A 19,661-nucleotide genomic window follows, 5' to 3' on the forward strand; every position below is an offset into this window, starting at 1 on the left:
TAATGGGATGCTGTCAGGTTCATCGCTGAAAAAATTGGATAAAAATATATTTGACACAATGTCATTACAAAGTTGTAAATTTGTGAACCGGTCACAGTTTAGTGCAAAATTATTTTGAGAAGCCAGAACTACTGTAACTCTGCACCTTGTGTCTCAATGCATTTGCCATGGCATTGGTTAACTTGTCTTCGGCTCCCAGGAACCTAAAGAATGGAATTGCCTCCTGACTTTTCTCCACAACACCGGCTGTCTCCTCTCCTTTTAAACCGTAAGGGACCTCCTGTTCCTTCAAACACCCACGTGGCTCAGTTGTCATGCACATTTGAGCACATAGGATGTTTGCTCATATGTATTGACAAAGCATGAGGTCGCTGTTTCAACGGGTAAATCTCTACAAATGTTGATCAAAACACTGAGTGCTAGAGTAACTCGACGGGTCAGGCAGTATCTGAGGGGATGGATAGGTGACCTTTCGGGTCGGAACCCTTCTTCAGACTGATGAAGAGTGATTACCCAAAACATTGCCTATTCATTCCCTCTACAGATGCTGCCTGAGTTCCTCCAGCACCTTGTGTTTTGCTAAAGGTTCCAGCATCTGCAGTTCTCAAGTCAAGTCAAGTTTATTCGTCACATACGCATACGAGATGTGCAGTGAAATGAAAAGTGGCAATGCTCGCGGATTGTGCACTACAAAACAGAATGGAACAGAATCAGAATTACATATTTGTGGGAGGAAAAAAAAGAAGAAACAGCAATTTAAAAAGACACCACACAACAGTAAATTGGTTCAGTAACTTTGTATCTCTGTAAACGTTGATCACTGTCCCTCTGTGTTTCAGGAGATCCTCGTGGCTATTGGTCTGCGTGGGGCCACCCTTCAACACCGCAACGTGCCTCCGGGACAAAGCTGGCACGAGCAGGTAAGCTGCTCGCCCATCACCAGTGGGTCCAATGTGTAAGGATATATGAAGTAAGAGTAAACTAGTCGGCTCTCAAGCTGCTCTGCCGTTCAGTAAGATCACCACAGATCCAGTCTTGGCATCAACTCCACTCCCGGGACTCCTTGTCTACCTTGCAGTTCAGACATCTGTACATCTGTTAAATGCTTCTTCATTCACTCTTCCCAAGTGGATAACTGTATATTTTCCCACATTGTATTCCATCTGCCAACTTCTTGCCCATTCACTTAGCGTGTCTGTATCCATCGCTAGACTCTACATATACCTGCCTGATTAACACACGTATGGCTGCGCAGCGCAGAAACGAGCCTTTCGACCCACCGAGGCGATGCCAAACCAGTTGCCTTCCTGAGCTTGTCCCTTGGCCTGCATTTGACCCACAGCGTCATAGAGTTATACGGCACAGAAACAGGCCCTTCGGCCTAACTCATCCATACTTGCCTGTGCCTGGCCCAAATCCCGCCAAACATTTTCTATTCACATAGCTTTGTTTTAAATGTCATAATTGGACCCGTTTCCACCTCTTCCTTTGGCAGCCTGTTCTAGTTATGCACCACTCTATATGGAAAAACATAACCCTTGGGTCCCTTTTAAATCTTTCTCTTCTCACTTTAAACTTAAGCCCTCACTAATTTTAGTGAGAAAACACAGGCAATTCACCTTATCTATGCCCCTTGTGATTTTGTATACTTGTGTACGATCATACCTCAACTTCCTAAAACCCTCCCTTTCTAGTCCCTCCTTATAACTCAAACTCTCCTGTCCTGGTATCATCCTCATAAATCTTTTTGCACCGTTTCTAGTTTAATGATATACATTCTATCACAGAGTGACCAGAACTGTAGTCCAAATGTGGTCTTACTAATGCTTTGTACAGCAGTAGCATGGCAAGGCTTCTATCATTATTTCGGAAAAAAGATTATGATCTTCCTAGAATACCGAGGTACAGTGAAAAGCTTTTGTTTTTGTTGTGTGCTAACCAGTCAGCAGAAAGACAAGACATGATACAATTAATCCATTGACAGTGTATAGATACATGATACGGGGAATAATGTTTAGTGCAAGGTAAAGCCAGACAAGTCCGATCAAGGATAGTTTGAAGGTCATCAAAGAGGTAGATAGTAGTTCAGCACTGTTCTCTGGTTGTGGAAGGTTGATTCAGTTGCCTGATAACAGCTGGGAAGAAACTGTCCCTGAATCTGGAGGTGTGCGTTTTCATACTTCTATACTTTTTGCCTGATGGAAGAGGGGAGAAGAGGGAGTGGCCAGGGTGTGACTTGTCCTTGATTATGCTGCTGGCCTTGCTGAGGCAGCGTGAGGTATAAATGGAGTCAATAGAAGGGAGGTTGGGTCGTGTGATGGTCTGGGCTGCGTCCACATTTCGCTGCAATTGCTTGCGGGTCTTGGATGGAGCTGTTCCCAAACCATTCAAAGCTCACGGGAAAACAAGAGTAGTCTGCTCGCTGGTGGCACAGTGGCGCAACGGAAGAGATGCTGCCTCACAGTGCAAGAAACACAGGTTCGATCCTGAATACTGATGCTGTCTATGCGACCTGAGGTTGCGTCTACAGAAGGTCCCAAGGCTGTGGAAAACATCTTGCCTGGTACCTGTCCCAAAGAAGACCCATCCCAATCACCACAATGACTACAGACCAGTAGCGCTCACCTCACATATTATGAAGACATTTGAGAGACTTGTCCTCTCCTACATCAGGACTAGTGTGTCAACTCAAATGGATCCTTTACAGTTTGCATATCAGCCCAACATCAGTGTCGATGATGCCCTCATTTACATGCTGCAGAGGGCGTACACACATCTGGACATCCCTGATGCATCTGTAAGGATTACATTCTTTGACTTCACAAGCGCCTTTAACACAATTCAGCCCCGACTGCTAGGGGAGAAGATGGAGGAGATGAAGGTGGATCCATTACTGGTACTGTGGTGTTTGGATTACCTTTTCCTCAGACCACAGTACGTGCGCCTACAGAACAATGTCTCAAGCACCATCCTGAGCAGCACAGGGGCTCCACAAGGAACTGTGCTGGCTCCATTCCTGTTCACCATCTACACAGCGGATTTCCAATACAACACCAACAGCTGCTTTTTGCAGAAATTTTCAGATGACACAGCTGTTGTCGGCCTCATCAAAGGGGGCAATGAGGAGGAGTATAGAGATACAATAAACAACTTTGTGGAGTGGAGTGCACACAATAACCTCCATCTCAACACCACAAAAACAAAGGAGATAGTTGTGGATTTCAGGAGGGGGAGGAGGAGGACTCAACCAACACCAATCACCATCAGGGGCACTGAGGTGGAGGTGGTCGCCAACCACAGGTACCTTGGTGTGCAGCTTGACAGTGAGCTGGACTGGAAGAGTCATATGGAGGCGGTGTACAGGAAGGGACAAAGTCGACTGTATTTCTTAAGGAGGCTAAGGTCATTCAACATCTGCCAACCCCTGCTGTGCAGTGTCTACCATTCAGTGGTGGCCAGTGCTCTGTTTTTTGCTGTGGCCTGTTGGGGAGAAGGCGCCCGCATAGCGGACAAAAACAGACTGGACAAGCTGATCAGGAAGGCCGGCTCAGTGGTCGGGGCTGAGCAACTAACGGTCCAGCAGGTGGCAGAGGCCAGAACTCTGAACAAACTGGGTTCAATAATGACCAACCCCACTCACCCACTCCACGCCCTGAAGGTGATCAAGAGCAGCACCTTCAGTCAGAGACTGATTGCACCAATGTGCAAAACTGAGAGATATAGGAAGTCTTGTATACCAGCTGCTATAAGGTTTTACAATGCACAAAAATAACTTTGCACTTTTTTAGTATTCATTCATTGTATTTTAACTTATTAAGTATGGAAGCTATCTGAGGAAATGTGTGGTGTTATGTCTGTCTTGAAGCTGTTGTGGCACTGTAATTTCCTGTAAAGGATTATTAAAGGATCTATCTATCTATCTATCTATCTATCTATCTATCTATCTATCTATCTATCTATCTATCTATCTATCTATCTATCTATCTATCTATCTATCTATCTATCTACTTCCCCTTTTCCCAACTTTTCCCATTTAGATAGTAGTCTGCCTTCCTGTTTTTGCGACCAAAGTCGATAACCTCACATTTATCCACATTAAACTGCATCTGCCATGCATCTTCCCACTCACCCAACCTGTCCAAGTCATCCTGCATCCTCATAGCATCCTCCTCATAGTTCACACTGCCACCCAGCTTTGTGTCATCTGCAAATTTGCTAAAGATTCCAGAAGATTGAGTCAGAAGAAGAGTTTCGACCCAAAACATCACCCATTCCTTCGCTCCATAGATGCTGCCTCACCCACTAAGTTTCTCCAGCATTTTTGTCTACCTGCAAATTTGCTAATGTTACTTTGAATCCCTTCATCTAAATCATTGATGTATATTGTAAATAGCTGCGGTCCCAGCACCGAGCCTTGCGGTACCCTACTAGTCACTGCCTGCCATTCGGAAAGGGACCCGTTAATCCCTACTCTTTGTTTCCTGTCTGCCAACCAATTTTCTATCCATGTAAACACTCTACTCCCAATTCCATGTGCTCTAATTTTGCCCACTAACCTCCTATGTGGGACCTTATAAAATGCTTTCTGAAAGTCCAGGTATACTACATCCACTGGCTCTCCCTTGTCCATTTTCCTAGTTACATCCTCAAAAAAGATTAGTCAAGCATGATTTCCCCTTCGTAAATCCATGCTGACTTGGACCGATCCTGTTATCCAAATGTGCCACTATTTCATTTTTATAATTGACTCCAGCATCTTCCCCACCACCGATGTCAGGCTAACTGGTCTATAATTCCCTGTTTTCTCTCTCCCGCCTTTCTTAAAAAGTGGGATAACATTAGCTACCCTCCAATCCACAGGAACTGATCCTGAATCTATAGAACATTGGAAAATGATCACCAATGTGTCCAGGATTTCTAGAGCCACTTCTTGTGTTCTTGTGTGCTCAGCCCTCTCCTCTACTCCCTCTTCACCCATGACTGCATCCCTAAGAATGGCTCCAACGCCATCATTAAATTTGCCGACGACACCACGGTGGTAGGACTGATCAGTGACAACGACGAGTCAGCCTACAGGGATAAGGTCCAGCACCTGACAACCTGGTGTGCCAACAATAACCTCGTCCTCAACTCCAAGAAGACGAAGGAAATTATTGTTGACTTCAGGAAGATCAGAGGGGGCAGACATACCCCCATCCATATAAACGGGACTGAGGTGGAGCGCGTCTCCAACTACAAATTCCTCGGGGTACACATCTCGGAGGATCTGTCCTGGTCCCTCAACACCTCCAAGCTGATCAAAAAGGCGCAGCAGCGCCTTTACTTCCTGAGGAGGCTCAAGAAAGCTCACCTGTCCCCCCAGATCCTGACCAACTTTTACCGCTGTACCATCGAAAGCATCCTGACCACCTGCTTCACGGTATGGTACAGCAGTTGCACCGTAGCAGACAGGGAGGCACTACAACGGGTGGTGAAAACCGCTCAGTACATCATCGGTGCCCCGCTCCATGCCATGGATGCCCTCCACCGAAAACGGTGTTTGAGACGGGCCGGGAAGATCATCAAAGATCCCTCCCACCCCAACCATGGACTGTTTGCCCTCCTCCCATCAGGGAGGCGGTACAGGAGCCTCAGGTCTCGTACTAGTAGGATGAGGAACAGCTTCTACAACAACACTATCACATTGCTGAACTCGGAGTCCCGCCGATAGATTTCTCCAGTCTCTCCGTCCACATTGTTTGCTTATTCTGTATTTTTATTTCTATATTGCACTATTACTACGGACTGACGCTAAACTGCATTTCGATGTACCCATACTTGTATTTGTGCAATGACATTAAAGTTGAATTGAATTGAATTAAGTACCCTGGGATGCAGACCATCAGGCCCTGGGGATTTATCAGCCTTCAGTCCCATCACCATTTTTACCCAACACCATTTCCTGCCTAATGTGGATTTCCTTCAGTTCCTCCCTCACTCCAGATCCTCTGGCCACTAGTACATCAGGAAGATTGTTTGTGTCCTCCTTAGTGAAGAAGGATCCAAAGTACCTGTTCCACTCATCTGCCATTTCCTTGTTCCCCATAATAAATTCACCTTTTTCAGTCTTCAAGGGTCCAACTTAGGTCTTAACAATTTGTTTCCTCTTCACATACCTAAAGAGTTACATAAACATACCAGCACTTTGTCGTTTTTTTCTACATTTGAATTGTGTTGAAAGCTTGTTGGCTGCTGCTGTTGGACGTTACTTGCTTGACATCCTTGCAGATCCTGGATTTCCTCAACATTGCGGAGGAGCCTGTGTTGGGCTACGCTCGCCCGGCAAACGCAACCACCTTCCACTTGCACCTCTGGAGCTGTGCCTTGGACTACAGGCGAGTAGGAACATCTATTCCCCCCCCCCCCCCTTGTTTGTTTTTAGATGTGATGATCTGCTTGATGTATGATATGGCAAAACCAAGTATTGTATTGTCTTACGTCCCAATATGGAAGTTTGAAACTCTTACCTGCAGCAGCAAGGCAACACGTTGGAAACATAGTAGATTATATAATAAACAAACAAACGTAAGAGGCTCAATAAATTAAAAAAAACAATATAATGAAAAATCAATTAGAATGCAGCTCAGAGTTTGGATTGTAGTTCACAGTTTTGTCGTTCAAAATGCAGTGCAAACCTCAACATTGGTCTCTTGTGACACTCAATGGGACTTTATTGTTACTTGTACCGAGCAACAGTGAAATCCCTTTTTACATACACTTCAGTAAAAATCAAAAGCACAATCAATAGACAATAGACGATATTGACTTAATAATCTTATATGTTTCAATGATATCAGGTACAGCAGGCAGTGAAGAAAGCGAATGGCATTGTACACTCTGGTGTTTAGAAGGATGAGAGGAAACATATAAGATTGTTAAGGGCTTGGACACGCTAGAGGCAGGAAACATGTTCCCGATGTTGGGGGAGTCCAGAGCCAAAGGCCACAGTTTAAGAATAAGGGGTAAGCCATTTAGAACGGAGACGAGGAAACACTTTTTTTCCACAGAGAGTGGTGAGTCTGTGGAATTCTCTGCCTCAGAGGGCGGTGGAGGCAGGTTCTCAGGATGCTTTCAAGAGAGAGCTAGATAGGGCTCTTAAAAATAGCGGAGTCAGGGGATATGGGGAGAAGGCAGGAATGGGGTACTGATTGGGGTTGATCAGCCATGATCACATTGAATGGCGGTGCTGGCTTGAAGGGCCGAATGGCCTACTCCTGCACTTATTGTCTATTGTCTATAAGTGTGTACTTTTCTGCCTCCCACAGACGTATAAAACCATGCCCAGCATCAATCTCTACCATTTCAACTAATGTCAGTAACAAGGAACTGCAGATGCTGGAATCTGGAGCAAAACACAAAGTGCTGGAGGAACTAAGTGGGTCATTTTCTGGTGGGAATGTAGAAATTACAAATTATGTTTGGAAATACACAATACTCCAGGTGGGGTCTCACTAGGGCCCTGTACAACTGAAGAAGGGTTTCGGCCCGAAACGTCGCCTATTTCCTTCGCTCCATAGATGCTGCTGCACCCGCTGAGTTTCCCCAGCAATTTTGTGTACCAAAGCGAATGGCATGTTGGCCTTCATAACAAGAGGGTTTGAGTATAGGAGCAAAGAGGTCCTCCTGCAGTTGTACAGGGCCCTAGTGAGACCCCACCTGGAGTATTGTGTATTTCCAAACATAATTTGTAATTTCTACATTCCCACCAGAAAATGACCCACTTAGTTCCTCCAGCACTTTGTGTTTTGCTCCAGATTCCAGCATCTGCAGTTCCTTGTTACTGACATTAGTTGAAATGGTAGAGATTGATGCTGGGCATGGTTTTATACGTCTGTGGGAGGCAGAAAAGTACACACTTTTAGACAATAGACAATAAGTGCAGGAGTAGGCCATTCGGCCCTTCAAGCCAGCACCGCCATTCAATGTGATCATGGCTGATCAACCCCAATCAGTACCCCATTCCTGCCTTCTCCCCATATCCCCTGACTCCGTTATTTTTAAGAGCCCTATCTAGCTCTCTCTTGAAAGCATCCTGAGAACCTGCCTCCACCGCCCTCTGAGGCAGAGAATTCCACAGACTCGCCACTCTCTGTGGAAAAAAAGTGTTTCCTCGTCTCTGTTCTAAATGGCTTACCCCTTATTCTTAAACTGTGGCCTTTGGTTCTGGACTCCCCCAACATCGGGAACATGTTTCCTGCCTCTAGCGTGTCCAAGCCCTTAACAATCTTATATGTTTCCTCTCATCCTTCTAAACACCAGAGTGTACAAGTCCAGCTGCTCCATTTTCTCAGCATATGACAGTCCCGCCATCCCGGGAATTAACCTTGTAAACCTGTGCTGCACTCTCTCAATAGCAAGAATTAACCTACAAACCTGTATGTCAAGAGTTGGCAACCTTGTTCTGCATAGGGGCCAGGACGTATGTCTGTGAACGGGAGCATGTTTCCTGCCTCTATATAACCATATAACAATTACAGCACGAAAACAGGCCATCTCGGCCCTTCTAGTCCGTGCCGAACATTTACTCTCACCTAGTCCCATCTACCTGCACTCAGACCATAACCCTCCATTCCTTTCCCATCCATATACCTATCCAATTTATTTTTAAATGATAAAATCGAACCTGCCTCCACCACTTTCACTGGAAGCTCATTCCACACATCTACCACTCTCTGAGTAAAGATGTTCCCCCTCATGTTACCCCTAAACTTCTGTCCCTTAATTCTCAAATCAAATCTCTAGCGTGTCCAAACCCTTAACAATTTTATATGTTTCAATGAGATGCCCTCTCATCCTTCTAAACTCCAGAGTGTACAAGCCCAGCTGTTCCATTCTCTCAGCATATGACAGTCGCGGCATCCCGGGAATTAACCTTGTAAACCTACGCAACACTGCTTCAATAGCAAGAATGTCCTTCCTCAAATTAGGGGACTAAAACTGTACACAATACTCCAAGTGTGGTCTCACTAGGGCTCTGTACAACTGCAGAAGGACCTCTTTGCTCCTACAGTATATTCGATTCCTCTTATATAGAAGATCAGTTGGATGCTGATAATTTCTTTCACTGCATTCCAGGCCGCTATATTTACCAGTTCGTGCAGTAGTGACTGTGGAAACCTTCACGATATCCAGTAACATTGTGCTGGACAAGTACTGCTCCACACTCAGGTACCGTCTCTGCTCCTCTCAATCACACCGTCCATCCGTTGTGTTTCACACCCACTGACTGCTCCAATAATCAATCTCCTTCATCTTCCAGAATTATCATTGACGATGCTGCGTTGTACTTGTCTGAGAAATGTCATAATGCCGTGGTGAATTTAAAGAAAGGTGAGATCTTTAAGTATTCATTTAAAGAGCGGGGTGTGTGTCCTGGATAACTGCTCCCCCTGTGATTGGTATCTAAAACCTCTGCAACACCATTATCATCGCTGCCTCCACCACCATTTGCTGGCTCAAAGGGCCGAATGGCCTACTCCTGCACCTATTGTCCATTGTCACCACTCCTGGCAGCTCGTTCCAGGCACCCACCATTCTGTTTTTAAATCTTGCCCTGCATATCTCCTTTAAACCTTTCCCTCGGACCTTAATATTATGCCCTCTATTTCTTGACATTTCCACTGTGTTTCCCCTGTCTATGCCTATCATAATTTTACATACTTGTTACAGGTCTCCCCTCAGCCCCCGACATTCCAGAGAAAACAATCCAAGTATTCCTCTGAGCAGGGATTTGTGGATGTATAGTCAATTTAGTTTATTGTCACGTGTAACGAGGGTACAGTAAAAAGCTTTTTAGGTAATAGGTAATTAAGAATAAGGGGTAAGTCATTTAGAACGGAGATGAGGAAACACTTTTTCACACAGAGGTGTGAGTCTGTGGAATTCTCGGAGGCCGGTTCGCTGGATACTTTCAAGAGAGAGCTAGATAGGGCTCTTAAAGATAGTGGAGTCGGTATATGGGGAGAAGGCAGGAACGGGGTACTGATTGGGGATGATCAGCCATGATCACATTGAATGGCGGTGCTGGCTTGATGGGCCGAATGGCCTACTCCTGCACCTATTGTTTATTGTAATTTCTTATATAGGTAGAGTCTATGTAGTTGTTAGCATCGTTAGAAATTTCGTTGCAGTGGTAGAGTCGCTGCCTGACAGCGCTTACAGCCCAAGAGACCCTGGTTCGATCCTGATTACGGATGCTTGTATGTACGGAGTTTGTACCTTCTACCAGGACCAGCATGGGTTGCGGACTCAGTGGGCTAAAGGGCCTGTTTCCGGTTGATGCCACTCGCTACTTCCCTTGTATTGACTGTTTATTGCAGATTACGTGCGAGTCCTGGACATGGGGTTGCTGGAGTTCCGCATAACTGCGTCAAAGTCGACAGCGGAGGGAGAGAGGGTGAGCGACGTTTATCCCCGTGAACCTTGCCCCGTGTGACCTGCAGCTCGGGTGGCTCCACTGACCTTTGCTTCTCTGTCCAGTTGCAGCCTCGGTTCGAGCTGCGCTGCTCCAGCGACGTCATCCATGTCCGCACCTGCTCTGACTCTTGTGCTGCCCTCATGAACCTTATCCAGTACGTGGCCAGTTACGGAGACCTGCATCCACCCTGCAAATTCCAAGCAAGCCCTGGAGCACCAGCGCCAAGTAGCCGGGTAACCAAAGAAACGTTTGGGTCTGGGTCTACGGTGGGGCATTGCTGGGATCGGGCAGGCATGGTCAACACACCCCAATATTGATGCCAGTCACAGTCTGAGTCCTCGTGAAATGGGAAATAATCCCGACAGTTCTCACCTCTTCCAGTTTTTGGCCATTGAGAAGGTAACACTGCTGAAGAATAAATGAGGGGCTGTGTTAGGTGTCAGAGGATAAAGGAGAGGTAGTAAATGAATGTTCAAGAAGGAACTGCAGATGCTGGAAAATCGAAGGTAGACAAAAATGCTGGAGGAACTCAGAGGGTGCAGCAGTATCTATGGAGCGAAGGAAATAGGCAACGTTTCGGGCCAAAACCTTTCTTCAGACTGAGGATAGTAAATGAATACACTGCATCTGTAGCAATGGTACGGTGGCGCAACGGGTAGTGCTGCTCCCTCACCGTGCCACACACCTGGCTCCCATCCTGGCCTCGGATGCTGTCTGTGTGGAGTTTGCATGTTCACCTGTGACCGCGTGGGTTTCCTCCAGGTGCTCCGATTTCCTCCCACATCTCAAAGTGGTGTGGATTTGGGGGTTGATCTGCCTTCTGTAAATGACCCCTAGTTTTTAGAGAGTGGATGAGAAAATGGGATAATATATATTAAGTTGGATAAATCTCCAAGGAGTGATTGGATGTGAGAGGCAAGTTATTGGGAGAGGCAAGATAGGAGATTGCAGGGACCTTGATGAAAATCATTGTAACTTCTCTCTCTCCACAGGACAGGTCCCGGAGGAATGGAGGGTGGACATTACTGTTGCTTTGTATCAGAAGATAGCAGAGATAATTAGGAAATTATAGAGCCGTGATCCTCGCATCAGTGATAGGGAAACTACTGGAAAGCATAGGATTTATTCCCATTCGGCAACTGTGCTCCAGACACTGACCAGTCTCTGTTTTAAAAAAAAAAAGGCTTGTCCCGCACATCAGGTCTCCTCTCAGCCTATGATGCTCTGAGAAAACAATCCCTTGTAGCTAACGCCCCCTACTTCAGACAGACACAAAAAGCTGGAGTAACGCAGCGGGTCAGGCAGCATCTCTGGAGAAAAAGAATAGGTGACGTTTCGGGTCGAGACGCTTCTTCAGACCCAATAGCCCCCTAATCCAGGCCTTGCCAGAGGTACTCGGATGTTAAGTAAAAAAACATTGCATGAGACAATCTTCAGGTGTCATGAGGAGAGGAAGCCCTCAGTGTGCACAGCGTTTAAACCTTTGGTCAAAGGTTAGCTGATAGTTTTGCTGCACTCAGCGCATCTAATGCCAGTCCCTAGAGCATTGGCAGACTTTAGCCTGGAGGTCTGGTTGTAACTGTCTCCTTGTTGCCCAGGCTGGATCAACAGGGTGACAGTCCATAGAGCAAGGGTTCCCAACCTGGGGTAAATTGACCCTCAGGGGGTAAGTTCCGCCTACCCAGGGGGTAAATTAGTTGATTGTGGATGTGTACATATTTTTTCTCATTGACTGACTGTGTTTGGTTCTGGTACACCGGTATCTGTTCATCATTAGTTGTTCATAAATAAGTGAAAGAACATTGTTATATTAAAGGTACACAAAAAAGCTGGAGAAACTCAGCAGGTGCAGCAGCATCTATGGAGCGAAGGAAATAGGCAAAGTTTCGGGCCAAAACCCTTCTTCAGATATTGTTATATCAAATATTGTTATATTAAAGTTGCCTGGGGTAAAAGGGACGAAAAAGGTTGGCAACCCCTGCCGTAGAGCATTGCCGGGCGTTAGCCTGGTGTAACTGTGTCGTGTTCACCCAGGCTGGACCGGGTGACAGTCTGTAGAGCATTGGCAGGCGTTAGCCGGGTGTAACTGTCTCCTTGTTGCCCAGGCTGGATCGGGTGACAGCACGCCCTGCAGACCCTCGGGCCTCGCCGAGGCTGAGCAGAAGATCCTGCGGGACCTGATGATCGACGCCATGGAGGAGATGGACGTCCGGCCCTCGTCCCCTCCTCCCCCACCTGCACCGCACCAATCAAACGGTGAGTGAACGGAGCCGAGACATCAGGCGGGAGGACATTCCTGGCCTCGCTTTCCCTGTCCTTTCTTCCTGGAACATGCCACTCCTGAACTCGGAGCTGCTGCTCTTCACCTCCCACTTGTCAGCTGCTCACAACTCACTCTCCCAGCTCCTGCCTCATGACGCCTGCTCTTGCCGTTAACCTTTATGCCCCTTGGTCATTTGCCCTCCCCACTTGCTGGATTATTGGAACACTGTGAACACTGAGGGCTGATTGAAATGTTCAAGATTAATCTTCAAAGATATTTTGAGGAGACATTATCAAGGAATATGGGTAAAAGCCCGGCGAGTGGTGTTCAGATATCTATAGGCCATCCAAGAACTACCCAAACGGGCTGGAGAAGACCGTGCAAAATGAAGGTAGTGGGCATGAATTGACAGGAGTGGTACCCGACTGACATAGAAACAGGCAGTGGCTGAGGGAGAGCGAGCGGCGTGCAGAGCCCCAGGTCATTCCTCTGAGAACGGGCCCCAGACCAACGAATACAGTTGCTTCATCAAAACCCTTTGCTTCATCACATGTCAGGAGGTTTGAGTCTGTTCATGGACAATGCCACTGGTTGCCTGTGCAAGTTGTTCCATTCACAACTCCAATTAGATGCCGCCCAAGCAATGGATGTAGTGCCGACTTATGCAGGCCATTAGTGCCTCTTGGTCAGGACTCTCTGAAACCATGGAACACCCAGTTATTTGCTCTTGATCTGACCAAGGATTTCTCAGGCTTGTTCGTCGCTGTGCACCCACGGCAGGTGACAGCAGTCGGCTTTCATCTGCAAAGATAGACACAAAAAGCTGGAGTATCTCAGAAGGTCGGACAACATCTCTGGAGAAGATGCTGTCTTCCTTTTCTCCAGAGATGCTGTCTGTCACCTTGAGTTACTCCAGCTTTTTGTGTCTTATCTTCGGTGTAAACCAGCACCCGCAGTTCCTTCCTACACCTTTCATCGACGTTTTGTCTTCAGGGATCTACAGAGAGCTGGTTCAGGAAGGAGAGCCCGCACGGTCTGACCTGTTCCTCTTCCCCGACGAGAGTGGAGGCTCATCGCAGGAGCAGAGCTCAAGTTCCACCATGGTCCTTTCTGAGCAGCGTGCCGCCTACACCTCCCGACCCAGCGAGCAGCCCGAGAGTGAGGACTTCTGCATCCTGGAGGCACCAAAGCTGCCCGTCACGGTGAGTGGTGAAGTCAGGGAGCCACCGTACGGCCCGGGTCAGATACTGGAGGACGTTGGCAAAATGCTCGTCTAACCACTCAGCAAATCCCAATGTCTATCGCTAATCACTGCTCAGAGCTAAATGGCTCAAAAAAATCATGGGTTTAAATTTTGTAACTTAGACTCAAGCAAACTGTAACACAGTGGTGTAGCTGGTAGAGCCACTGCCTCACAGTGCCAGAGTCCCAGGTTCAAAGCCTGACCTCGGGCGCTGTATTCATGGAGTTTGCATGTTCTCCCTGTGACCGTGTGGGTTTCCTCCAGGTGCTCCGGTTTCCCTCCAGGTCCCAAAGACATGTAGGTTTGTAGGTTAATTGGACTTTGTAAAATTCCCCCTGGTGTGTAGTGAGTGGATGAGAAAGTGGGATGACATACAGCTAGTGTGAATGGATAATTGATATCGTCTGTATGGACTCGTCGAGCTGAAGGGCCAGTTTCAGTGCTGTATCACTAAAACTATAAAACTGACCATAACTAGACAACACTCAGGCGTGATTGCTGAGTTGGGGCACCTGCCTTGGTCTCGTCGAATTGTGCAAGAAGCTGAATAGTTCCCCCAGGATCTGTGGAGCATATTCTAGCAAGGATGGAAGGTGAGGGGAATTAGCGGAGAGAGGCAGTACTGGATGATTATCCAAGGAACAGTAGAATTCCCCCTTGATGTCACTTGCATAAGGACCTTGCTCAGGGATCACAATAGACAATAGGTGCAGGAGTAGGCCATTCAGCCCTTCGAGCTAGCACCGCCATTCACTGTGATCATGGCTGATCATCCCCAATCAGTACTCCGTTCCTGCCTTCTTCCCATATTCCCTGACCGCTATCTTTAAGAGCCCTATCTAGCTCTCTCTTGAAAGTATCCAGAGAACCAGCCTCCACCGCCCTCTGAGGCAGAGAATTCCACAGACTCACAACTCTCTGTGAGAAAGTGTTTCTTCGTCTCTGTTCTAAATAACTTACCCCTTATCCTTAAACTGTGGCCCCTGGTTCTGGACTCCCCCAACATCGGGAACATGTTTCCTGCCTCTAGCGTGTCCAAACCCTTAATAATCCTATATGTTTCAATAAGATTCTCTCTCATCCTTCAAAACTCCAGAGTGTACAAGCCCAGCCGCTCCATTCTCTCAGCATATGACAGTCCAGCCATCCCTGGAATTAACCTGGTGAACCTACACTGCACTCCCTCAATAGCAAGAATGTCCTTCCTCAAATTAGGGGACCAAAACTTCACACAATAATCCAGCTGTGGTCTTACTAGGGCCCTGTACAGCTGCAGAAGGACCTCTTTGGTCCTATACTCGACTCCTCTTGTTATAAAGGCCAACGGTTTTAGTGGTGGTGTTTGGTTGATGTGCTGCACAATTTCTTTCTCAATTTATTATTTATTTTTAATATTTTATTCTTGAAGTCCCTAACAAGGCTGGCAAACATCTCTCTTGACCCTGGAGAAGTAATTGTGAACTGCCTTCTTCAACCGCTTCCATCCACCTGGTCACTATATGTCAACGGTTCAATGGTGCGGTATTCATCATCTGCAGAGTGAAGTTATCTTTGCATATTTACACATGCGGGCTCCGCCATGTTTTGGTGCCATTTCCAAAGTCCGTCCCACTCGCGCTCCCACACTGCCATTCCAGAGGGATTTCTTCGATAAAGAGTTGGTAATATTCCCGTGAACGTGTGGCGGAGAGGAACGGCAGGCGCAGATGTTCCCTTGCGTGAGTTGCCCCGGGGTCCAACCAGTAGTAATATCTGATGTTCCTGTCACCTGTCTTTCCCAGAAGAGAGAGACGGAGCCCGTGGTGAAGATGCTGGTCACCGGGCCCATCCTCATCAAAGACGAACACTTCACATCGCCAGTCAAGAAGGTGGACAAAAGCAAGGCACCGCTGCACCTTCCGGTCCCAGAGATCCGATACGTGGTGAAGGAGATCTCTGTTGTGTGGCATCTGTATGGAGGAAGGGACTTTGGATCAGCTGTCACTGTACGCTCCCCTGTTAAAAGCATACCGTGAGTTTCCCACCACCATCATTGTCGGTCAGCTTGTTCAACTTGTTGGTAACTATCACCGAGACCACTGAGGCCACTGTGTTTGAATGTAATGAATCCTTAAACATTTGTGGCATGCCCATATCCATTCATTCTTCACCACACTGACAAATCCAGAATGCAGTTGTAATCATGCAACAGAGATACAAAGTGCTGGAGTAACTCAGTGGGTCAGACAGCACGGAGAACATGGAGAGGTGACGTTTCACGTCGGGACCCTTCTTCAGACTTATTGTAGTGGGGGTAATAATAATCAATAATACAATACATTTATAATCATAATACAAGGTAACCATATAGTGCTTGTATTTAGTTAAATCTATCAGTAACAGAATTACTGACCCGAAACGTCACCCATTCTTTCTCTCCAGAGATGCTGCCTGTCCCACTGAGTTACTCCAGCTCTTTGTGTGTCTCTTCCGTTTAAACCAGCATCTGCAGTTCCTTCTTATGCATGATATAGAGTAACAATTCATTTTGGGTCATTACCCTAACTTCAAGTAACCCTTGCTTGCCCTCTCTCTCTCTCTCTCCATCCCTCCCCCTTCTCAGTTCGCCGACCAGTCTCACTGTCTGCGGCTATATTTTATCTCTATTTGCTTTGTTAACTTCTCCCAGCTAACAATGATCTATTTTTTACATTTGCATTGATCTCATCCCCTTTGTCCCGTTTTCACACCTTACACGTCCTTATCTATGCATCTCCCTGTCCCCTGACTTCAGTCTGAAGTAGAGTCTCGATCCGAAACGTCACCCATTCCTTCTCTCCAGAGATGCTGCCTGTCCCGCTGAGTTACTCCAACACTTTGTGTCGTTCTTCAGTTTAAACCAGCATTTGCAGTTCCTTCCTACACATAATAATTATTTTTGGGGGGGTTTTCTTTGTAGCACTCGGCCTGCCTCGAGCTCTTCCCAAAGCTCTCCATCTCAGCCTTCTGCGCGACACGGCCGTTCGGCCCGACGCACTCAGGGCGGCCCCGGGAGGAACCACGACATCCTGATGGAGATTCAGTTCAGTAAGGTGAGAATAAACGCCTGCTTTACCTGCTTCTCCTTGCGCACGCTGACACAGCTCTCCCACACCCAGCATTCCCTCCTGTCAGAGTCAAACACTCAAATATGGACAGTCTCTTCCAGCAGGCCCCCCTTGTATTATACGATTTACCTTATATTTACTGTCCTTATTTATTTATTAACGATTATCATTTCACAATTCGATATGGTATTTTTTTTCCATGTCATCTTTTACAACATCCCACTTGTCTCTATCTGTTTTACCCAGTCCAGTGTTTGTTGCTGTGACGTTACGTGCTGGTATGGCACGTTCCTTGCGTCTACTTGCTGCACCTTAACGGGCCTATAAACGGGCATACAGTTAATTTACAACCAGCATTTTCACACAAAGGGTGGTGGGTGTATGGAACAAGCTGCCAGAGGAGGTAGTTGTGGTTGGGACTATCCCAACGTTTAACAAACAGTTAGACAGGTACATGGATAGGACAGGTTTGGAGGGATATGGACCAAACATGGGCAGGTGGGACTAGTGTAGCTGGAACATGTTGGCCGGTGTGGGCAAGTTGGCCAACGGGCCTGTTTCCACATTGTATCACTCTATGACTCTATAATATATTATCTATGAACCTGTTCCATGTATTGCTAAATCTTTATGTGAGGAAAAACTTACTGGTTATAAATCGAGTAATATTTATATATTTTTGTAATGTTTTAACACATTTCTCCGACATGCTTTTAATCATGACATTTAAAATGAATTCCACATTTCCATGAGAGTGTCAGACATCTTTTCCAGCCTGAAACTGGCCTTTCTCCTGCTGGTCCTGGCCTTTCAAGGCTCCTTGTGTATCTCAGTTAGCAGAACTTAGACAGAGTGCTCAAAGCAGATCCAAACAGTGCGTGAGGTGAGTCTGATCTGAGTTTAGTTTAGAGATACAGGGTGGAAACGGGCCCTTCAGCCCACTGAGTCCATGCCGACCATCAATCACCTATACACTAGTTCTATGTTAGACCAGATCTACATCCTACACATTTAACCTACAAACCTACACGTCCTTGGGATGTGAGAGGAAATCGAAGCATCTTGAGGAAGCCCATGTGGTCACAGAGAGAACGTACAAAGTCCGTACAGACAGCATCCAAGGTTGGAATCAAACCCAGGTCTCTGGCGCTGTAAGGCAGCAACTCTGCCACATGCCGCCCTAATTTGTCCACCATCCTCATACGCCGTTTAAGATAAAATCAACCTTTGTCAGTTGCTGTCTTATATTAGTTCAGCACATTTAACATCAAAACTAAAGAGAGTCATCTCTTCCTTGGCTAGAAGATCTGATCCACACATATCCTTCAAATGTTGCCTTTTTAGAGTCATAGAGTCATGCAACACAGGAAGAGTGTCGTTGGCTTAACTCCTCCATGAAACTAAGATGCCCCATCTAAGCTAGTCCCATTTGCCCATGTTTGGCCCATATCCCTCTCTCTCATATCCATGTTCCTGTCAGATGAGGTAGTTGAGGCTGGGACTATCCCAACGTTTGGACAGGTACATGGATAGGACAGGTTTGGAGGGATATGGACCAAGTGCAGGCAGGTGGGACTAGTGTAGCTGGGACATGTTGGCCAGTTGGGCGGAAGGGCCTGTTTCCACACGGTATCACTCTATGACGCTATGTTATAGTACTTTGGTTTCTGGATTGTTTTCTCTATATGGAAAAATGGCGCTATGTCATTTATCACATCGCTAAGCAATGACGTAGAATAAGAAAGAACAAGCCTGAAGGAAGCATCTCATGGTATGTCCAAGACACAAGCAATGCAGGAATCCTGAGTAAAACACAAACTGCTGGTATGTCATAGTAAATCTCATAGTATGTCTCCTTTTCCCCCAAAGGTGAAATTTCAGCATGAGGTTTATCCTCAGACAGGCTACAGTGTGGATCCAGGTTCGGCAGAGCGTCCCACCTCACGGCAGGTCTTCATAGTCCAGGACCTTGAGATCCGAGACCGCCTTGCATCGTCACAGATGAACAAGTTCCTGTACCTGTACTCCAGCAAAGAGCTACCAAGGAAAGCGCACTCCAACATGGTGAGGCTGGCCTTGTGGGCCTGCTCATTTGAATGGACATTGGGAGGGATCTAAAGTCTGTGGAATTCTCTGCCTCAGAGGGCGGTGGAGGCCAGTTCTCTGGATACTTTCAAGAGAGCTAGATATGGTTGTTAAAGATAACGGAGTCAGGGGATATGGGAAGAAGGCAGGAACGGAGTACTGATTGGGGATGATCAGCCATGATCACATTGAATGGCAGTGCTGGCTCGAAGGGCCGAATGGCCTACTCCTGCACCTATTGTCAATTGTGCAATATTGTGGAGAGAAACAATATGTTTATCTCAATAGTACTAAAAGCAGCAATAAAATTCAGTATGTGGAATATACTGCATTTCATTCTGAGCACTATATTAAATGAAAGAACTATTGCTCTTGAAGATGATGCAGATTCACTAGACTGAGACTACATTGGCCTGCCACAGGAAGGATGCGCTGGCTTTGGAGATGGTGCAGAAGAGGTTTACCAGAATACCGCCTCGGTTAGAGGGTATTAGCAACAAAGAAAGCTCAAACTGTTTTCCCTGGTGT

At 46.6% G+C, this 19,661-nt stretch overlaps 1 protein-coding gene across 4 annotated transcripts in view; it reads left to right on the forward strand.

Moving 5' to 3' along the window:
- The window catches only part of atg2b (autophagy related 2B), an 82,436-nt gene that overhangs the window by 44,578 nt on the left and 18,197 nt on the right, over positions 1 to 19,661 (forward strand). For all 4 annotated transcript variants that reach the window (XM_033027481.1, XM_033027485.1, XM_033027483.1 and 1 more), the window contains exons 23-33: positions 840 to 920; positions 6,268 to 6,374; positions 9,115 to 9,207; positions 9,299 to 9,369; positions 10,359 to 10,435; positions 10,519 to 10,689; positions 12,562 to 12,712; positions 13,713 to 13,921; positions 15,744 to 15,973; positions 16,901 to 17,033; positions 18,918 to 19,112. In XM_033027481.1, coding sequence (XP_032883372.1) covers positions 840 to 920; positions 6,268 to 6,374; positions 9,115 to 9,207; positions 9,299 to 9,369; positions 10,359 to 10,435; positions 10,519 to 10,689; positions 12,562 to 12,712; positions 13,713 to 13,921; positions 15,744 to 15,973; positions 16,901 to 17,033; positions 18,918 to 19,112 — 1,518 coding nt within the window. The remainder of the gene's footprint in view (positions 1 to 839; positions 921 to 6,267; positions 6,375 to 9,114; positions 9,208 to 9,298; positions 9,370 to 10,358; positions 10,436 to 10,518; positions 10,690 to 12,561; positions 12,713 to 13,712; positions 13,922 to 15,743; positions 15,974 to 16,900; positions 17,034 to 18,917; positions 19,113 to 19,661) is intronic.

Source organism: Amblyraja radiata, chromosome 9 (genome assembly GCF_010909765.2).
Source record: "Amblyraja radiata isolate CabotCenter1 chromosome 9, sAmbRad1.1.pri, whole genome shotgun sequence".
In the NCBI taxonomy this organism is placed as follows: Eukaryota; Metazoa; Chordata; class Chondrichthyes; order Rajiformes; family Rajidae; genus Amblyraja; species Amblyraja radiata.